The sequence below is a fragment of the Lepidothrix coronata genome, unplaced genomic scaffold (genome assembly GCF_001604755.1).
Source record: "Lepidothrix coronata isolate B3197 unplaced genomic scaffold, Lepidothrix_coronata-1.0 Scaffold74, whole genome shotgun sequence".
Taxonomy (NCBI): Eukaryota; Metazoa; Chordata; class Aves; order Passeriformes; family Pipridae; genus Lepidothrix; species Lepidothrix coronata.
The window spans coordinates 261,774-281,180 of record NW_016690254.1 but is presented as its reverse complement, the minus strand read 5'-3'; the positions used below and the strand labels follow the sequence as shown (position 1 = coordinate 281,180).

At 38.4% G+C, this 19,407-nt stretch overlaps 1 protein-coding gene across 1 annotated transcript in view; it reads right to left on the bottom strand.

The window, feature by feature from the left end:
* Nucleotides 1-19,407, bottom strand: part of RBM33 (RNA binding motif protein 33) — a 102,544-nt gene that overhangs the window by 60,515 nt on the left and 22,622 nt on the right. The window contains 4 exon segments of the mRNA XM_017819375.1: nucleotides 4,481-4,784; nucleotides 6,499-6,707; nucleotides 13,518-13,540; nucleotides 13,542-13,681. Coding sequence (XP_017674864.1) covers nucleotides 4,481-4,784; nucleotides 6,499-6,707; nucleotides 13,518-13,540; nucleotides 13,542-13,681 — 676 coding nt within the window.

The window sequence follows — 19,407 nt, the reverse complement described above, 5'->3', positions numbered from 1 at the left end:
ACATTTCCTAGGTATCTCCCAGTCTCACCACAAAGCTACCACAACAAGCATGGACATGAGACACTAGCTGGTATAAATCACTGCTCCTGAGGGTTACAATGAGGCAGGCAGCAGCAATTAACAGCACACAAAAACTATTTAACCTGGCCTTGCCACCACAGTGCTTGTATGTAACTGATCACAGAACCGGAGATCTCAGATGAGAGACTGTTATTCAACAAAGAGAAGAATTAGGAGACCCTTTCCTGAAAAATAACTCCAAAGCTAGTATTTCAGGAGGATTAGCATGGACGACTTGCCCATACAACTGCATTTCAAACACCAGTCACAAAAAAGTATGTCCCAGAACATTAACTTAATGTTATGGCACAACACAAAAAGAGCTACAGCTGGGGTAGATCACCCTGGGGACTGATCTGTATTTGAATCCTCAGTACAATGACAGATTTCCCATTTTCCAGTGCACTTTTTATTTCCTCTCTGAGTTGTCTAAGTGGTTAAAAACACCAATGTTCCCATGTTAAACAAAAGGCCTAGAAAAGTTAAAGCACTTCAGACAGCACCGAATGTGTTTGCTCATTTACTAAAAATTTTCAGCACATTTGTTCTTTCTTCAGTTTGTTTTTAGCACTTCTGAAAGTGACAGGAGAACGTTTTCCCCAGTGAAACACTGACTTGTAGACAGCTACTGTGTTACACTTCAGAGCAAGAAAGATGCTAAGAAATGCAGCTGATTTGAGGGAGAAGTTGGGTGCATTTCCCGACATAGGAGTTTGCTAATATGCCTCAAAAGTCCATTTTTCCTTGGGAATTGAGGCACAAGAACTAATGCAGTAGAGGCTGGTTTTAGTTCATGTTCATGTCTGGCTTCTATCCACTTTTGCTAAGTACTTGTGGTTTGCTGGGTCAGAGAGTGATGGGGTAAACTAATTGCAGCCATCTTTCAGCAGGGGAGGACTGTGTGCAAGCTTCATATCGCGTTACACGAGAAAATGAGTTGAACGGTTTCATCTTGACTTCTAACGAACATCTGTCCATATCAAACAGCCATGGCCACCTGGAAAAAACTGACAGGTTGCACCTGACAGACCTAGTCCTAAAACAGTTCAGGTATTACAGGTCAGGGAGGCACTGAGAAAAATAGCATACAGTGGGAAATGTAGAGAAATGTTAACTGAACAGAGCACTTGAGCCTATTTCAGTATCCTGCCTCTGGCAGTAGCATATATAGAGAGATATATTTATATATTTTAAACAAATTAATTTATTACTCATGAAAGATAGTAGTTCAAACTCTGTGCCCTTTCAATTATTGGACACTTGCTTCAGCAGCAAAGAAGTCTCAAATAAGCCCTCATTTTCTTGATGTCAAATATTCCATAGGTCTGAAAAGTATGTTTCAAAAATAATACACAGCATGTTGTAAGACACTATTTTAAGAAGATTAATTTGGTTCTTGCTGTATATGTGCTATAGCTTCCAATGCTATACCAGAAATGATGAAGAAGCACTTCCCATATTGATTACTTAGGAGAATTATAATGTGATTTATAATGTGATTTTTCCCAAGACACAAAACAGTTTTCAAAAGGTAAACAGCACGCTGAGCTGCCATAAACTGCTCAATTTTGGCAGTGCCACAGCATCCTTGAAATAGGTACTTGTGGTATAAACATTTAAGGGGAAAAAACACAATAGCTGTTATCACAGGCTGGATCAGTATTTCACAGTCCACCATATATGTACAGCCCTCCAGCATTAGTGAATTGATCATACTCAAATCTGGAGATGCATTCAGCAGAAGTTGCTACTTACAACTCAAAAGTAGTTTACAGGATAGGACACAAAGAAAAGGGAAAACTCGTTATATGACAAGTAAGCAACTAAAAGACATGGGATTCAAATGCCACAGGAGGCACAACTGAGCACTAACTGCACAGTACCTGCAGAAGGTATTCACAGAAGCTCATGTTTTAGGGACTTGATAGACTGAGTCCTTAATCATTTATGAAGCTTCAAAGACTAAAAATAGTACAAATTCATTTGAAACAAAACTGACTTGAAAGTAACTATTTTTTTGAACCAAGATTCAAGGCTGGGCAGGGAGATGGTGGCCACAGTAAGAGATATGCCTTTGAAACATCAAAGGAATAAGCCAATGATAGGATTCTTCAAGAGTGCTTCTACTTCCTTTCAGGCTGAAGCAGCTGTCTACTAGAGCTGTTATATATGGTATTTTATTCACATGAAAATTTCATAACAATTTACAGGAGGTTTGAGTCTATTTTAGAAAATACTGATATACTCGACGCGCTTCAAGACTAACTCAAACCAAAAAGATGTTGAAAAAGTGTATTTCTATGATCTGCAGCTGGGAAAAGTGTCCCTGGAGCTGACAATTAGAAGTATGTTAGCTTAATCCTGCCATAAAATTAGAGAGGAAAAAATGCCAGTCTACACTAAAACATGACAGCACACCATTAAAATTACCAGAACCTAAATGTGCATATCATGCACTTCCAGACATGGCATTTTTAGCTTCCAGGCATAATGTTCTCAAAAACAGAATCCCAATAAACTTTGCACCTATCTGACTGTAAAAACCTCCATGTATCTGGAAATATGTTCAGTCAAGAACGGGTAGGCCATCATCAGGAACATGAAGTCAATCTGATCTTTCATAGTTCCTGTTACCCTGAAATAAATGATGCTGTAAGTGAGACACATCCTTAGGTTGTCAACCATCAGTCTCTGCCTACTGGGGCTTCAAGCAGATGGATTAAATGGAGGAACACTTTTTAAGAGGAAGTTTAGAATGGCATTCCCTACACTGGAATTTCTATCTACCATTTGCCTGCAGTGACTGCTTAAAAGTTCATTTTAATATGCAAGTACCATTGAAGATTTCAGAATTATCCTCATCTACCTGTAGAAGGCTCCTAATTTCAAACACATTTTCCTTAGGTGTGCAAATGTATACAAATGTATAACTGTACTGCTGCAGACTAAGAGACTAAGATGACCACTCCTCTCAGTCACTGCAGAAGACTCAGCTTCCAATACACGCTCTCTAATCAAGAAGATTAAATTTCTACAGTGAAATGAGGATCTGCAAGTGAAGACTGAAAAAAAGACTATGTTCAAGATAAAGCAAGAGACCTGCAACAGCCACAGTACCAGAGACATAGTGGGAAGGCTGAGACACGCCTGAAGCTGCCCAGTAATGTAAAAAAAAAATCTTAGATAAAAGAAAGAAAATACACAGGCATACTTTTGACATTAGTCAAAAGCACAAGTCCTCAACAGCCATTCCCAGCATTAGGAGGACACTTGCTCAGCTAGATACAGAAGATTTGTTGACTGTTTCACAGGGAGAGAGAAGAATAGTCTAAAAGCAATTTTTGCTTCTCACAAAACAGTAACTTCTACTTTGGGAACGTTAGGAAAATGCACAGAAGGCATAAATCCAAGAGCAAAGGATCTTTTGGAGTGATTCCAGATAATCTGTCTTGATGCATAAGTTTGTGGAAAGCACCACAGGGAAAAGCAAAATAAGCTCTACAACACAGCTACTACACAGCCATCTGTGAGAAGCCTAATAGATCCCCACATACTGGCAATATCCTACCCTGCCAAGTTCCTACTTTCCATTGGTTAAATAAATGAAGCAAATATAGCACTGGCTTGGAGCTCTGCTGATTTGAAGGAGCAAAAATACAGAAAACCTAACGGTAAATATGTATAAATATGTATATATCTAATATGTATACATTAGGTTACTTTATCTAATCCCAACAAAATCACAAATCAGAGCTATGCAGGAGTCATTTTTTATCCTCTTAGGGATTAAACATTTCCTAAATAAGAAGTAACGTTACCAGCTTTGTTGAAAGCTACCCTAAGAAGTGTAGCCCACAGAGTGTTTGTGTTAACTTACAGAAAAAAATGTACTTGCAGGCTGTGAATCAAATAATTACAGATCTGGCCCTGAAAGGAGAACTGAGGACTGTATCTTGTCAAGGAAGGACAGCAAACTGGTACCTTTCACAGAGCAATTACAGCACAAGTAGTGCCTCAGTACCCTCTCACTGAAACAGGTGGGTGGTCATTCTGTGAATGCTTGGCTGAAGCTGGAATGAAGTGGGAAATTACAAACTGCAGTACTTACCTAGTTCTGAGAACTGACATCTATTATTTTTAAAAAGCACATTCTCTTTCCAGCTTCCATTTTTACTGCTCTTGACAGGCTTTACATTAGAGCAACAAACATAACAGCTGAAAAGGCTTTGCTATTTTAGTTGGTGACAGTCCAACAACATTATGTCTTACTTCAGGCAAAACATTTGTTTCCAGCTTAAAGAAAACAACAGCAGCCTGAAGCACATTTCCATGCAGTGATAAACAAACAAACTGTTGCATCTCTGGCAAAGAATAAGATGAGTCACTCTTGCATGACTGGAAAGGTGCTCAGAAAGCTCACCTTGTACAGGCGTCACTACTGTCCCCTTGAAATGTGGATTTATGTGTATGTTCTTCGGTTGCTGAGGTGTCACTGGAGGTGGAGTCATCATGATTCGAGGCGTTTCTATCGGAGGGGGCATATGTAGCCCTGGAGGAGGAGAAGAATGATGCTGATGCTGTAAAGGAAGCAGAGATTGTAACTGTTGCTGCTGATGCTGCTGTTGTTGCTGCTGCTGTTGCTGTTGTTGTTGTTGCTGTTGTTGCTGCTGGAACAGACTCATAACAGGTTGCTGGTGTGTTGGAATTAACCTCTGTGAATGAGTCTAAAGTCAGACAAAAGAACAAAGTCACCAGGCTTTAAAGTTAAAATATCCTGACATAAATGAGCACAAAACCAAGACACCTTTGGAGAACAATTAAGGCCAATTATGAACAGAAAAATTTCTTTCCCTTTATTAACTGGAACTGTTTAGAACTATCAGCACGGGAAAGCAAAGGAGCAATCGAAGACATTCATGTGAAGGAGAGCAGAGAGCAAGGAAGCACAGAGGGCATGCAGACAGACTCACTTATTTTTATCAGTGAAACTGCCTAGTTTCATATGGTAGCATTCTGCATGTTACTGGAAGCTTTCATCAACTGCAATAAGGTACATGTGAAGATCACTGGAAATCTGAGTCCAGGTATCAGAACAAATCCACTAACTTTTGTCTCACATACAGAAGAGCATGAGACAACAGACCTAGCACTAGCAAAAAAAGTCAAAATACAAATTAAGCTAGATTCTTCAGTTATCAGTGCAGCAAACCTATCCACACTGCTTGAAGAAAAAACTACTTTAAAAGATACCTTTCAAAGGTACCTTTCCTAGCACGGAAGGAAGTCTCTTGCTGCTCAACACTCATAAACAAATGGCCAAAATCAGTTCTAATTAAAAAAAATATGTTTCTTTTCAGAGACATTCTTCTGCCTCTGAACGCACTGACACCAGATATTAGGACTATCCAGTAACTTCCAAAGGGTAGTGAAGAAGAGTCCCAAAGAGGCAACCTTTTAGCAACCAAGATGTCACACATTTTTTTTAGCAGCCATATACATAAAAAGCAAAACAGCTACATAGTATGCACAAGAAGATACTGTGACAAGCACAAAAACGTTTACAACATTTAAAATCAGAATAGCTAGCAAAGGCTGCAGCAAACCAGAAAAGTAAATTATTCAACCTTCACTGTTTTAAAAGCATGAAACATTCTACTGCAGGGCTCTCAACCGCTGAGATAACACCGACTCCTGCCAGTGACCAGCACTTAGTTACTGCTGCTGGAAAAAATCACCTCTGTTTAATACAGACGACCTTGTCCTGCAAAGACATACACAGGCCTTGTTCTACAATCTCAGTTACCAGTACATTTTATGCAAGTGAACAAAAATAAGTGTGGGCTACCTCTTGATCCCACATTTGCTGGAGTTGTTGCGGTTTTTTTGGATGGAAAAAGTCTTTTAGATTGTGACACAAAGCACAGGGGAAGAAAAGCAGCAACAAAGTTTAACTTCATCTGAAATCCCAAATAATAATTTATCTACTAGGGAAGTAGATTACCTTCCTAGGGTTTTATTTACCTCCATGGCTGACAGGCAAATAGATTTTTTTATTTTTTTAAGAAGTGTCACCAAAAACATTTCTTGGACAAAAACCAAGAAATATTTTACAGAATAATCTTTTTAAACTACATTACTATTACAGAACATGTTTCCATGTCACAGGTAGAGGACTTCTCAGAGGAATTAAGTTATTCCTCCATTCTCAGGCAAATCAGCAGGTTAAGTCTGACTGTGTTGTACAAGTCAAAATGCACTTTACATTTGGAAGCACATACTTCACAATCATCAAGTTACACAAAGCCATCCTGGCTAACAGAGAGCAAAAGGTCTACACTGGAACATATATTCCACCTTTGCAAAAATTCACGGTTTAGAATGCATTTCTCCATAACTTCCTGAAAGGACGTTCAAAGAACACTAAGGATTAAAAGGTACCATTGTTGATGGCTGGTTTGGCAGCAGTGCAGGCCTGTGATCCTTCATTCTTCCCCTATCATTATTGTCTCTCCTTTGTTCTCCCATTCCATGGCACATAATGGAGCCTCCTCTTCGCCCTCCTCTCCTGGAGCCGTATCGTCCCTGTTTAAGCTGCCTTTCCCTCTCTTCAAACTCACGTAATGCTGCTTGGGCTTCTGCAGAAAGCTCTGTTAAGAGAGAAAGAGGGAAAAATATTTTAGCTTTGCACTGAAAAGAAGGAAAATACAATGAAAAGAACATTGCTAGAACTATAGAAGAATCCCTGCACTAGGATAAAATTTGCAGGCACTTTGATCTCCTTTAGGTGGCATGTTAACATTTCATTAAAGACATCTCTAAAAGGAAAAAGCACAGATATTAGTGTCTTTTGCACAGGCAAAAAGCAGCAGATAAATGAAACAAACATGAACAAAGAGGTTTGGTTGTTTTGTTTTTTAAGATGGTATTGAAGTTTGCCTTCTGCTGTAAGAGGTGGCTGTAGCTTCTCTCAAAGTTTTATTGCCTTAAGCATCTCACTTATCTGCCAAAATGTCAGGTAGGACAATGAAACCTCCAGTAAACTTTACTGTAAAGGATCTGTTGAGTCTTACATATAAACAGATTTTATCCACCAAACTCTTCTGCACATTGGCCTGTTCCAAAGAAGCACTTTGTGATGGCTGAAGTGAGTTTCCAGTATGTAACTAATTACTATTTATTTTATTGTATGTGGTTTAAGACCCAGCTGTACTTCACAAGTGAGCACAAATTAAAATCTGTACTCAGGTCAAGACAAACACATGGCTGCTGATAACACCCACCCAACTCACATCATAGGTAAACAGCAGAGAAGAGAGGGTACTCAACAAAGACTGACAAATTTCCTTGAAATCTTGGACAATGCTGACAGAATATTAAGAGAAAAAGTATTCAGTAACAGATCCAGGTAATGAAATTACTTGAAAATGCAGAGAAAGTCTACGACAGACTTCAGGAAACACACCATGACAGTATGAACAGTGCCATTCACCAGGCTTGAATCACCTTAACAGGATAATAAACTTTACCTCAAACATGCAGTTGAGTCTTTTGCCATTTGCCAGTCAGATCCCCTGTTACCTCTGATATTGACTTCTCCCTCTAACAAGACAAAATTAAACTACTCTAAAGGAAACAAACTCCTGACAAATAAAAACATATTTTGAATTAATATAATATATACTTGGCACTACTACACATAGTGGTTGCAATATTTGAATATCAGAATAAAAATAATTTGTATGTGGCAGCTGAGACATTAGTGCTGCATCTCCACTAGATATACACCAAGAACATATAGCTAAGGCAATTAGAAAACTCTTACAGTTTCCTGCGAGTCTAAAAGCCAAAGCTACTTAAACCACCCTCTTAAACATCTTCATAAGTAATCTCCATTAGTCTTTGAAGTTGAGGATTGACAGAAGGGCAGAGAAGGGTGAGCGCTGTGCATTCCCACTGCGGCCGTTGTTCTCACTTGGCTACAAAAACTACCTGCATGACTGAGCTGCAAAGACTGTAAATTTTCATGTCCCAGTTTTCAGAAGTATTCAGCACCTCCACAAAGCAGTGGCTTTTTAAAGGAAAAGTTCAGAACTTGCTGATGGCCTGTAAGAACACAGCAAACACAACAGACTTCTAAAAGCTCAGGATCTGCCATAGAGTTTCCTATTTCATTTTTGTGTGTTGGTGATGACACAAGTTTCTCTTTGTCCTTTCCTCTCCTCTCTGACACCACAATTAAATGGCATAAAGCCTTAGCAGATACTCTTATGAAACAGTATCTCTGCCCTCAAGGCACTTGCCTGGAGACATCAGCAGAGCCCAAGACAATCAGGCTTTATCAGAAACATCTCACAACATGCTTCAGAAAGAAGCAAGGAACCACAGTCCCTCAAATCTTAGTATGGTATTATATGTGCACACTATGGATTTCTGAGAAAAATTAAAACAAATGTACTCTTGTCTAAAGCAATCAAAAGCATCAGATGCAACTAAAACAACCACCTTAGCCATCTCTGGCTGTCAGGGATAAAAAAGCCAGTTTGGTGGGAAAAACACAGCTCTAATTTCAAGCCTCCTTTCTCTCCACACCTGCAGCAAGTTCTGTTTCTTCAGAGGTCTACAAGCATGAAAGAGCAAATGCGGGCTTTGACTCGGTCTGCCAGAAAGACGGATCACTAGTTCCCACATACATAGGGGAGGAAATAGTGTCACTATGTTGCAAAGGAGTAACACTCCTCCCTTGAAATTCTGCAGAGCATACTGGATGTGCTGCTAGTTGGACAGTCAGGTTTTTTCCCCAGGAACAGGACAGGCAGGACAATTTCTCTGCCATCTTCCATACCAGAACCCTGAACTCAGCAAGGCTGTAGTCCGGAAAACAAAGTTCAGTCACTTCCACAAGTACCTACCACTGACAGTCATGACAGATGATAAGAAGCAACTTCCTCTTATATAGAAGTCACATGTGAGGAAAGCAATTTTTAATGAACCTGGGAAATAGAGCTACACTTTCTAAAAGGCAACATTATGGCCAAGTCTCTCAGCCTCTTGAGCACATATTGAAGAACACTGAATACAAACAACTTCAGAAGAAAGAATTGGCTGCTCTAAACAAAATTACTTCAGAGCACTGTGCTGATTAACCTTAGGGAAGGGATGACGGCATCCATGCAAAGGTCTTTGATGTGCTTTTCACTCTCTTTAAAACGAATAAATCATTTTCCTCCTCACTTTACACAAAATTTCTCAAAGTTTAAAGGCCGTGTCCTTAAAGGCACAGTCCATGTGTTCAGTTTTTCAGTCAAGAAAGTGAACACGTGTGTAACACCAACCTTGGAAAAAACATCCCAACCCAACTAAAAACCCTCAGGAATTCACTGCAGCAAACATCATTGCATTCATACCACATCTATGACCACAGTACAATATAACCATCTGATTTTTTAAAAAAAGAGATTAGATCAACATCAAACATACTTCCCTCACAGCATGCTATTAAGGCAACAGTGTCCTATAATTTCACTTAGACACAGAAGTGCAGGTTCAGAACCACAAAAGTCAACACTCATGCCATGAACACCTCAAGTGCTGTATACAGATATACAATCACCACACAGCAAAATATAGTCAGTTCAATTATTAGCTGGGCTGCATGTTGTATTTGAGAGCACTGTGCCACAAATACAGAGATCAAGGAGAGGAGATAACATGGAAGATGGTTTTGCACAGAGGAAGAAAAGAAAAGAGTCCCTGTCTTCCCTGAGAGCAAGATCACACTGCTAACTAGAAATGAAGTGATGAGCAGAGGAAGGCGAGATTGGCTTTCCCTAAAGGGCTTCTCGCTGGCTAAAACCTTGTGTAAAATGTGGCAAAAGCACCCTGGGCCCAGGTGGATGGTGCCAGGCTCCCTGCACAGCATGTGCAGGCTGGGGCAGCTCTGGCTCCTGCCTGCACCAACCCTGAGCACACACCTCTGCGGCTACTTCTGCCTCCCGCTGCTCCCTGAGCACAACAGCACTGCAAACCCACAGCTCTGAAAATCCCAGAATCCGTATTATCCTGGGTAAGGCAGAGATTTTCAACACCAATCACACTCTTGAACAGCTATAAATATATATATTCATTTACATATATATGCAGCATGTTGTAACTTTTTTCTCCTTATCACCCAGATCTCCAAATTGCCTACACTCTGTGCTTCTGCAACAGGACAAGAGTGAAACCACTCAGTTTAATTTCCTAGTCATGCCTGAAATCTCAGCCACTAGTCATCAGAGTGAACATAAACCAACTAAGCAGGGCATAACAAAAAGTACTGCCACGTCCAATTAACCTTTGTTAGCACTTTGCAAATGGTTCTGAATAAGTGTAAGGGTTTGGTTTGATTTTTTCTTAAATTAGATACAGAGGGGATACTTTAGTTCGGTGATACCAAAGACATTTTTTCTCTTTACATTCCTTAACAGGTAACTAAATCCAGAGAATAATGGCAATTTCCACTCTGGGAAGACTTCAACTACATGCACTGAAAGAAGTTACCTATTTCTTATCAAAGATGACAAACTTGGTATCACTAGAAATCAACTGCATAGCTGTCCTACAGTACCTGTCCTATGGACTTTGCAAAACCACTATTTACATTAGCTTGGATAAAGAAATGTTTAGGAAACATCTCAGCTACATTCATGAGAACACTTTATATTTTTACATCTGTTTTACTGGCACACACTTAGTCTCATCTTGACTGTACAGTTCTCACACACACAGTTAATGCAGTGAATCAGCAATTATTTTTCTGGTGTCTCTAAGTGTCAAGATTAATTTCACTATCGCTGGTAATAAAATGGTTTCAAATGACATCTTTAATCAGTAAGTAAGAATGCACTCCTCCAATAGAGACAAGCTGTCACAAAAGGTCACCAAAATGTGACAGGATGGAAATTACGTTTGTAACTTCAACTGAAATGTTAATTCCTCTTTAAGTGTTTTCTGAACTATGTTCATATTTTAGAGTAAGGAGATGTAGGTCTGCAATGAAATTTCATTTTTAAACTACAGCATCTGTAAAAATTTGCTCTATAATCTCAAAAGGAAGTAGATACTTATATGCAAACAAGAATCTTTTGTGGTTTAACTTTCTACCACATGGTCAATCATCTGGTCTCTTTAACAACAAATTAACAAGAAAAGCTAGTATGAATAGAAACCATTTCACAACAGCAAGATTGTATTTTTGCCAAATACTAGTTTCAGAAAAACCTCTTTAAAGAATCATCCACCTTTGCTTCATCTCTTCCTTATATCTCAGAGCTACACCCCAAATCACTTAAGATTACATTTAAAAATGAGTCTAATTCAAACCACTCTTCTTTTAACCTGTAGTGGAGCTTGACTGTTTTCTCCTCACTGGCTGGTATTTTTAGATTAAATTGAAGAATAAATCCACAGATACACAAATGCCCATGCAATTGTCATTTACCTTGCAATTATGTGCAGAAATTTAGTTATTCTAGAGTGCTCTTGCTTTTACAATACTCTGTTTTGTAAAGCCATCAACACCTTTTGTACAAACAAGATGTAGTCTGTATGTGGTGTAAACACACGGTCTTATGGTTGTAAACACATTTGGAATGCACCTCAGCTAAAATACCCCTTGCCCAAACAGACCACTCTGTGCCTCTACAGGGTTCCCTTCAGTCTTACTCTAATCAGAATCAATTCCTGATTGTTAAAACAATGCTGAATAAAGGCTCTAATACATGCTTTGCCTGACATTGCAAGTAAAAGCAGCTATTTGCTAAATATGAACAACAGAGGAGAAATACCTTTGATTCAAAATCAAGCACTGACATCTCTCACAGCATGACACAGAATACCACTGTGAAGATCTAGTTCAGCCTCCTCTGCAGCTGGTTCCTCACTGCTCATGAACAAGTCTTCTTAGCCACAACACCTCTTTACAGAATTAAGGCTTTTCAATTTTTGCAGGCATAGTAAAAGCCCAAATCCCTTGCATTCAGATTAAAGAATTAGTAGGTTATACAATTCACGAGAAAAATGCTTAGAATTAGCATCCTTTGCAAAGCAAAGCTTTTAAGGTAAGAGGAAAATTTCATCAGGATGAGTTCTAGTACTCTAGTATCTGCTCTGGGAATGCAGTTCCAACATGCCCTGCTGTGCAAGGACACTGACTCATCTGTAAAGAAAGCAGAAGCACCCAGCTTCTAAGTTCAGGCTGCATGGCACCCTCTTAAAGGATTCTGGGTGAAGAATCCATCCCTACAGTCTGCCAAGACTTGAAAGTATCATAACACACATCTTCTCCCAGTTGTATCTGACAATTAGGCAACAGTACCTGACAATTTGCCTTCATTACCAGTTCACCTCTCTTGTGTATCTTGATTCTCTTCAAAAGATCAGGGCTTTTTTTCCATAGTTTGAATTGATATTTTGGTTCAGTAGCAAAACTATGAGAATGGTACATCTTTCTGGAAGCAAAACTTAATTTCTGCCCATCTTCCTAATACCTTAATTTTAATTTTACTTATTATTTATTATTATTGCCACCACTCTAAGTCCAACATGAAGAGGTTATCCCCAGTGGGGTGGGCACAACACCAGTACTATATACCTGAATACCCAGAGCACGTGAGAGATCTTTAGTTAACTCTCAAAGCCATAAACCAAAGTGATTTTATCTATAGACTGAAACAGAGCAACTGCAAGAAAGCTCCAAATCTACTGATTTGAAGTAGCAGTGGCAAATTCATTAGATACATTAAGCAGTGTTCCTAGAAACAAACAAACTCACGTTTTATTACTCAAATAGGAAGAAATTATACCCTTTTAGACACTGCCTAAAGGATTAAGGGGCTTTTAGAGATCCAGATTGTTTCACGTTAGAAAAGCTGAATCCAGAAAAAAAGGGTTTCCATGTTTTCTAACACACTCCCCAACAAGTTACATTTTCTCTAGGCCAATCCAAGAGCAGGAACACAACAGGTTCAGAGCATGCTTATACTCCTGGGGGAAAACAGCAAACATGTAGGTATTTCACAACAGAACACAAGTAAGAAGATTTGTTTTATCAGCTGAAAATCACCCAAAGAAATTCCTTAAAATGTATTCCAGCACAATACATAGTGAAGCACAGATCAGAGAGCTGCTGCTTGAAGACAGGAAAGCTTTTCAAGACACCACAGAGGTCCCAGGGAACAAATATAACAATGATTTTCAAAACATGATATGTTTAAACATTATTCCTAAGGAGACAGACACCACACGCACTACAAGACACGACATATGGCTTTGGACAATTTGGATATAAGCCAGTCTAAGTTAGAAGGTGACTGTTCTACCTTTTGCCATTAAACTCTTTTAGAAAAGTTTTCGCAAGCCTGCCTTTTACTTTCATTAATTACAGCTCTGCAAACCAGTCCATTGCCACAAAACCTCACCCAAAGTTTCTGGAATGTTTCTCNGTCACATCTGAGAGCCTAATTATTGTTCCTTCTTTCCGTTCCGTTTTGAAACGTAATCGTCCGGACTCTTCGTCATCATCCTCCTCTTCATCAGATTCTTCTTTTGTTTCTTCTTGAAGTTCCAGAGATCCAATTGCTGCCTAAATCACAAAATACAGAGGACACACAACATGAAAAATCTATTTTCTCGTGAGCAGTGTCAAAAGGCAAATCTTTATTTAAAGGCCCCTTTGAACAAATTTCGCTGGCATTACACTTTGTGCTCATGCATAATTCAGTGAACATTTAAGAGCTTGGTGAATTTTTTTTTAAATAGAAATATATGAACTATACAATACTTTATAAAGTAAAATCTATTTAGAAAATAAATTTTTCTGCAACATTTCAGGGAATATTGAAACTCCAGTTAGAACCTCCACTTGATTAGCAGCTACTTCTTCACATTTTAGCACTGAATTCACTAAGACACAAACCTGGGATACTGCCAGTTTCAAGTACTTCAAACAGTAAACCAATAGGGTCTTTTTTTTTTCCATTTTTTTTTAGAAAATATCAGTAGCTTGTTGTTAAAAAAACCTAACAAACACCAGCAAAAACCAGATAACCATGCATCTCAATCTCATTCCTCTAAGTATGCATAACTGTACTTGTCCTTACTTTTTCTATTCCTTGAATATTTTCTACTTTTAATTCAGCAATTGATGAAGAGAATGGAGAACAGTATTGAATAAAATTTGAAAATACTAAATCTGTATTCTGGAATGCTACTCCCTTTCCAGTTTTTTCTATAACAGAGAACATTTATTTAGATAATGTCCCAAATAAAAAGGGATCCCTCTCCTTCAAATTAATAGGGGAAAAAAAATCCATTTCATTTTCCTGTGCTGGCCTGATGAAAATAATGTTTCAGAATGTTACACAAGTTATATTTGATGTCAGCAGTTGAAAATTAGAAGTGTTCTAAGACAGCATGATTTTCCATAAAATTTTTCTGTTACTGTGTATTTGGTTATTTCTTGTACAAGCCCATTTACTCATTTCTTAGAATTAAAATGCATGTGTAGGCTCTATGCAAAGACTCCAACTACATTATAACTTTTATGCTGCTTGAGGACCAATTACTAAATGAGTGAAATCTAACACGCAAAAATGGTTTAAACTTCAAATTAACCAGATCAGTGCCGAAATTTATATGAAAAAAGCACAGCAAGTGTGACAGTCAGGCAGACACATATCAACTCACAAATCAAGAAAAAGAATTAATGGAATTAGTTGTGCAAGAGACTGCAAATTTCCTTATCCAGCAGCCCAACTTCATCCATAACAAAAAAAAAACGTGGGAAGCAAGACTAGAAACAGGATGATCTGGCAAGACACTTTCTGCTTTAAAAGACAGCACACCTTATGAACTCCAGCTCAAAGCTACTATAACTCTGGTCTGGTGAATAAATGATCTGTGTACTTAATTCCTGGGCTTTAATGGACTTCTGATCCCAAGTTATTTTCATTTAATCATCCCCTTATCTCAAAATGTTTTTTATCCATTCCTGGTAAACATCCAAGCACTACACTTTCTGACCTCACAAAAATGCTTTAAGACACAGCTAAGGAAGCAGCCAAAGCCTTATACTTCACAAATGTATTTGTTTTTATGTAACGATTTTATTAAAAAAAAAAAAAAGCTAAAATCAGACAGAATAGCAGACAAAAAGCCCGAAAACTTCAAGAGTGAAAGAGATATAAACCTCAAAAGCAAACCCAAATTGAGTACAATTGGTCTGATTAACATATCCATGTATAATCAAAACACCTCTGAGGACAGGCCGTTGAGACTCATGGAACAGAGGAGGGATGTTAGCAAGGAAAGAGATGCTAAGGTGGTTTAATAAAAACAAACAAGAGGGAAAGACAGGCTTAGCATTTTACTTTCAAAAGAGGGACTCTCAGAAGAGAAAGGAGTAGCAATATCCCTATTAAATCTATGGTTTTTAAGTACCACAAACCCCATAATTTTACTGTATCAATGCTTGTTTTTAGAAACTTTCCCTTCAGCATCAGGATTTGGAAGTCAGAACTGGAGCAGCTTTTTTGCAAGACATTGATCTCACTACACTGAGCCTCCTGTTTTACTTTAAAGCATAAGCCCCAGATATCCACTCTCTATGTCCATGCCCTTTAAAAGCTCTATTGGAATTACAGTTTTTATTAACCAAAGGCTGTTCTCAGTCTCATCTGTGAGTGCAAAACTTACTTGTGCAAGGCTCTATGTGTAGCTCAGACTTCAGCATCAGGACTAGAAAGTCTGATTAGAAAGAATCAGGACTATGCAGTCCGTGTTATCCTGAAAAGTTCTGCTATGTTTTAATGAAATGCTACAGAAAATACCTGTGGAAACTGTTGCCTTTTGACAACTACTCATTCTGGGGGAAAAAAAAAATCCATTCTAAAAAGAAAAGAATACAAGTTGTAACAGACTACAAGACAACTACTTACCTATACAACAATAAAAGCATTTCTCAAACTTTTCTAGAGTAGCACTATTCTGTTTCTAGCCATTTATACCAATTCTGCAGCCTTCTGGGTCTGACTCCCTTTATTCATCAGCATAATGTCATGCTATTAACAAACAACAGCCTTAAAAGCATTAAATATCAAAGACAAAAAAAAGAAAAATAAAAATCAAAGGAGTGGATGAAAAAGAAGGCACCAAGGAAAGGCAGTGCTGGAGGATGCTAACTGACCCATGTCCAAGTCTGATTACACGTGTTATTGAGGGATTTGTATTAGTTGCAATGGAGACACAAACATGTCTGACAGCCAACCATATGTTCTCTCCATACAGCTCCAGGAAAGGTTAGCTGAGCTGTGTAGGAGCACACACTCTTCCCCTGCAATTTGTCCAACAGTTGGAGCATGCAAGACTTCTAGATGAGCTTTTCCAATTTCCAGCCAAACAGGATGAGCAGTTTTGCCAAGACTATAGTATATAAAGGGATTTTATGTTTCAAAAAGACACAACTGCAGACACAGAATTAAGACATACTAGTACTTACAGGATTGCTTTTAATACTTGCTAATCATGAATATCTCTGCATGTACATACACGGTCCCTGAATGGCCACTTCAGGTCACTTGACTGGACTTGCCAGCCAAGGCTTCTGGCAGCTCTCCTCAAAGGGAGCTTTACATTTCCCATTTTGACACCTTGCACAAAGCCACCAAAGAGCTTTGCTGACCCTTACAAAGAAAAAGAACGACCTTTCTTCTACCACAAGGTCAGAGGTTCCTGCCATCCTCATTAAATAATTATGCCATAAATCCCAGTCCCTGACCAGAACTCCACGCTGGGCTATGAACCACTACTGAGAAAGAGTGAGTGCTCCTGCCCAGACAGCTCACCAGGCACCTGCAGCAGTGGTAGCAAACACAGCCCAAGGAAAGTAGGAAAAAACACTGCTCAGCATGATCCTCCCAAACATGTGAGTATCAAGTGTTCTGGACAGCTTTGTGGCAGAGATGTTGTAGAGGCTAAACCAGAAACTTTACAAAGGTGAAACAAAGATTTATTAAGTAGCCAGAAAATAGGCAGTGGAGGCATCTACTAGAGGCTAACACTAAAACAGTAGCAATTGCTCAGTCCTAGGGGAGGATCAAGAGATAAGAGGGCAGATAAGGGGATGTTACACCTATTCCAAGGGTATCTCAATTCCACAAATGAAAAATGGGACTAAAATAATAAACCTAAGTGCCTTTAAATATGTTTTAAAATTGGCTGCTTTGATTTGCACTCTTTTCATCACTTTCCTCCAGGCTGACAAGTAGTGTCTTCAAACTTGGACAAAAGTACTAAAATGCAGAAGTTTTGGCTACACACAGATGGAACAATTCAGACAGATGCATTGGCCTTTTTTTCCCCAAGCCTGTATTCTATCAAAAGAAAAGCAGTATGTAGGACATTTTTATGAAATGTTTTCTTGATTAAAGTCCTCTACATTTCTTATCACCATAACCCAAGACATGGTTTAAATTTATGCAATGACAAATCCCCTATCATACACTTCACAGATTAGTTCTGATATAAAACAAAGAAATCACAAATTCTAATTTCAGGAGGGTTTATTTTTATTTCATTTTCACATTCACATTTCACAGAAGTAATTAGTGATATTTTTCCTCTAAAAATATTTAGGACATGATGCCTCATGTGACTGTTCTACCACACCTATTTGCTGTTGAAATTTCTGGGTATTGAGTGGTTTTGCTTTGTACCTTAGAAATACAAAAGTATTTTCTGAACCACTGCTACATTTTTCAAGGAAGCTCCACAGAGAGTGTTATTTATTTAAAATCGAAGGTTCTAGACACTGTTTCAAGCACAAGCTTTACCTGCATTTTCCTCACACCTCCCACCTAGAGTGCCACTCCTAACAGGTGTCTAACTTCCCATATTCACTTGTTTCCTCCCATTATTTTCCAACTCCTCATCCAGTCAGCTTTTGTCTTGGTTTACAGAATTTCTTCATGCAATCTAATAAGAGGCTTTATTTGGTTTTAATGTGGGAACTGCATAAAATACAACACCAAACACTCTTCTCTGTCAGCTCTCTCTCAGTTGTTCACATGCCACATTTCAATCAGGAGATAATAATGCTATTTCTTTGCATCCATTACAGCTCCATTCTTGTGTTGCATTTTTCTACAGGAGAATGCCAACTTCAGCCTTGTTTACAAGGAACAAATGTTGAGATTTAAGGGAGAGTACTGTTATATAACACTCAAATAAAGAACACTTCAGAGCTGGAGGTGGCATCTAACCTTGCAATAAAAAGAATTGGATACTCTACAAAGGTTCTCTCTGTTAGTGGTATTCTCATTTAGAGAGTACAATTATGAGCCTGCTGCCAAATGTAAATAAGCTACATATTAAATAAGAACAGAATAAAAAGATGCTACTATTTTTGGGAAGAAAAACCTGTGGCAATCTGCAAACCATTAGAATAATGCCAGAATGTAGAGTAAGCAAATAAAGATGTGGCCAAAATGCTCACATTATATGATGAACAAATTCTGTAAAAGCTCTATTAAGAAAAACAATTAAAAACTGTCATTAATGGTACCTTTTGAATGAAAGGAATTTAATTTTGAATCGGATGAATTTAGACAACATCATTACAGAATTCTCAGTAGTTTGTACTCTAAAAATGAAGCTGTACTTTTTTAAGATCATGAGTTTGACAGTGAATCTCAGCTATGTATTTAATTTCACATGATGTGCATTGTGTCCATCATCTCAGACTGTGCCTGCAGAAAGCCCAAATGCATCACTCCACTTCCAAAATGCCAAAAAGAAAGTGTATATAATCCAGTGAATGAACAAAACGTGTTTAGACATTACACAATTCTTTCAAAGAGTAGATTTAATACTAGTGAAGTAGCAAATAACTACATTAAGGTTTATTTGGTACAAGATGTCATGCTTGCAACAGTGGAGGACTGAACAATGCAGGTGGCCCCTTTCAGTGCAGATCTCTGCCTACCAAGGAATGTTGTTTTACCAAAATAGGTTTGATACAACTAGACCATCACAGCACACCCACTTGTAAGAACATCATAGAGTAACACTGCTGTGTCTTTGAGGAATTAATTTCCTGATGAGTTAAAGCTCCAAAGAGGAAACACACTCTGACTACACTTCTCAGCAGGTAATCCATTCAACCCTATTTAATTAAGAACTGGAATAAAAGTAATATTAAAGCAGATTCCTGCTGGGGAAAGAAAAAAAATCCCCCATCAAAAACTTGCTGCAAATTAAAAACAGGTATGATACCTCTGTTCTGGGCTATAATCAGTGACTGTATATGTGGCA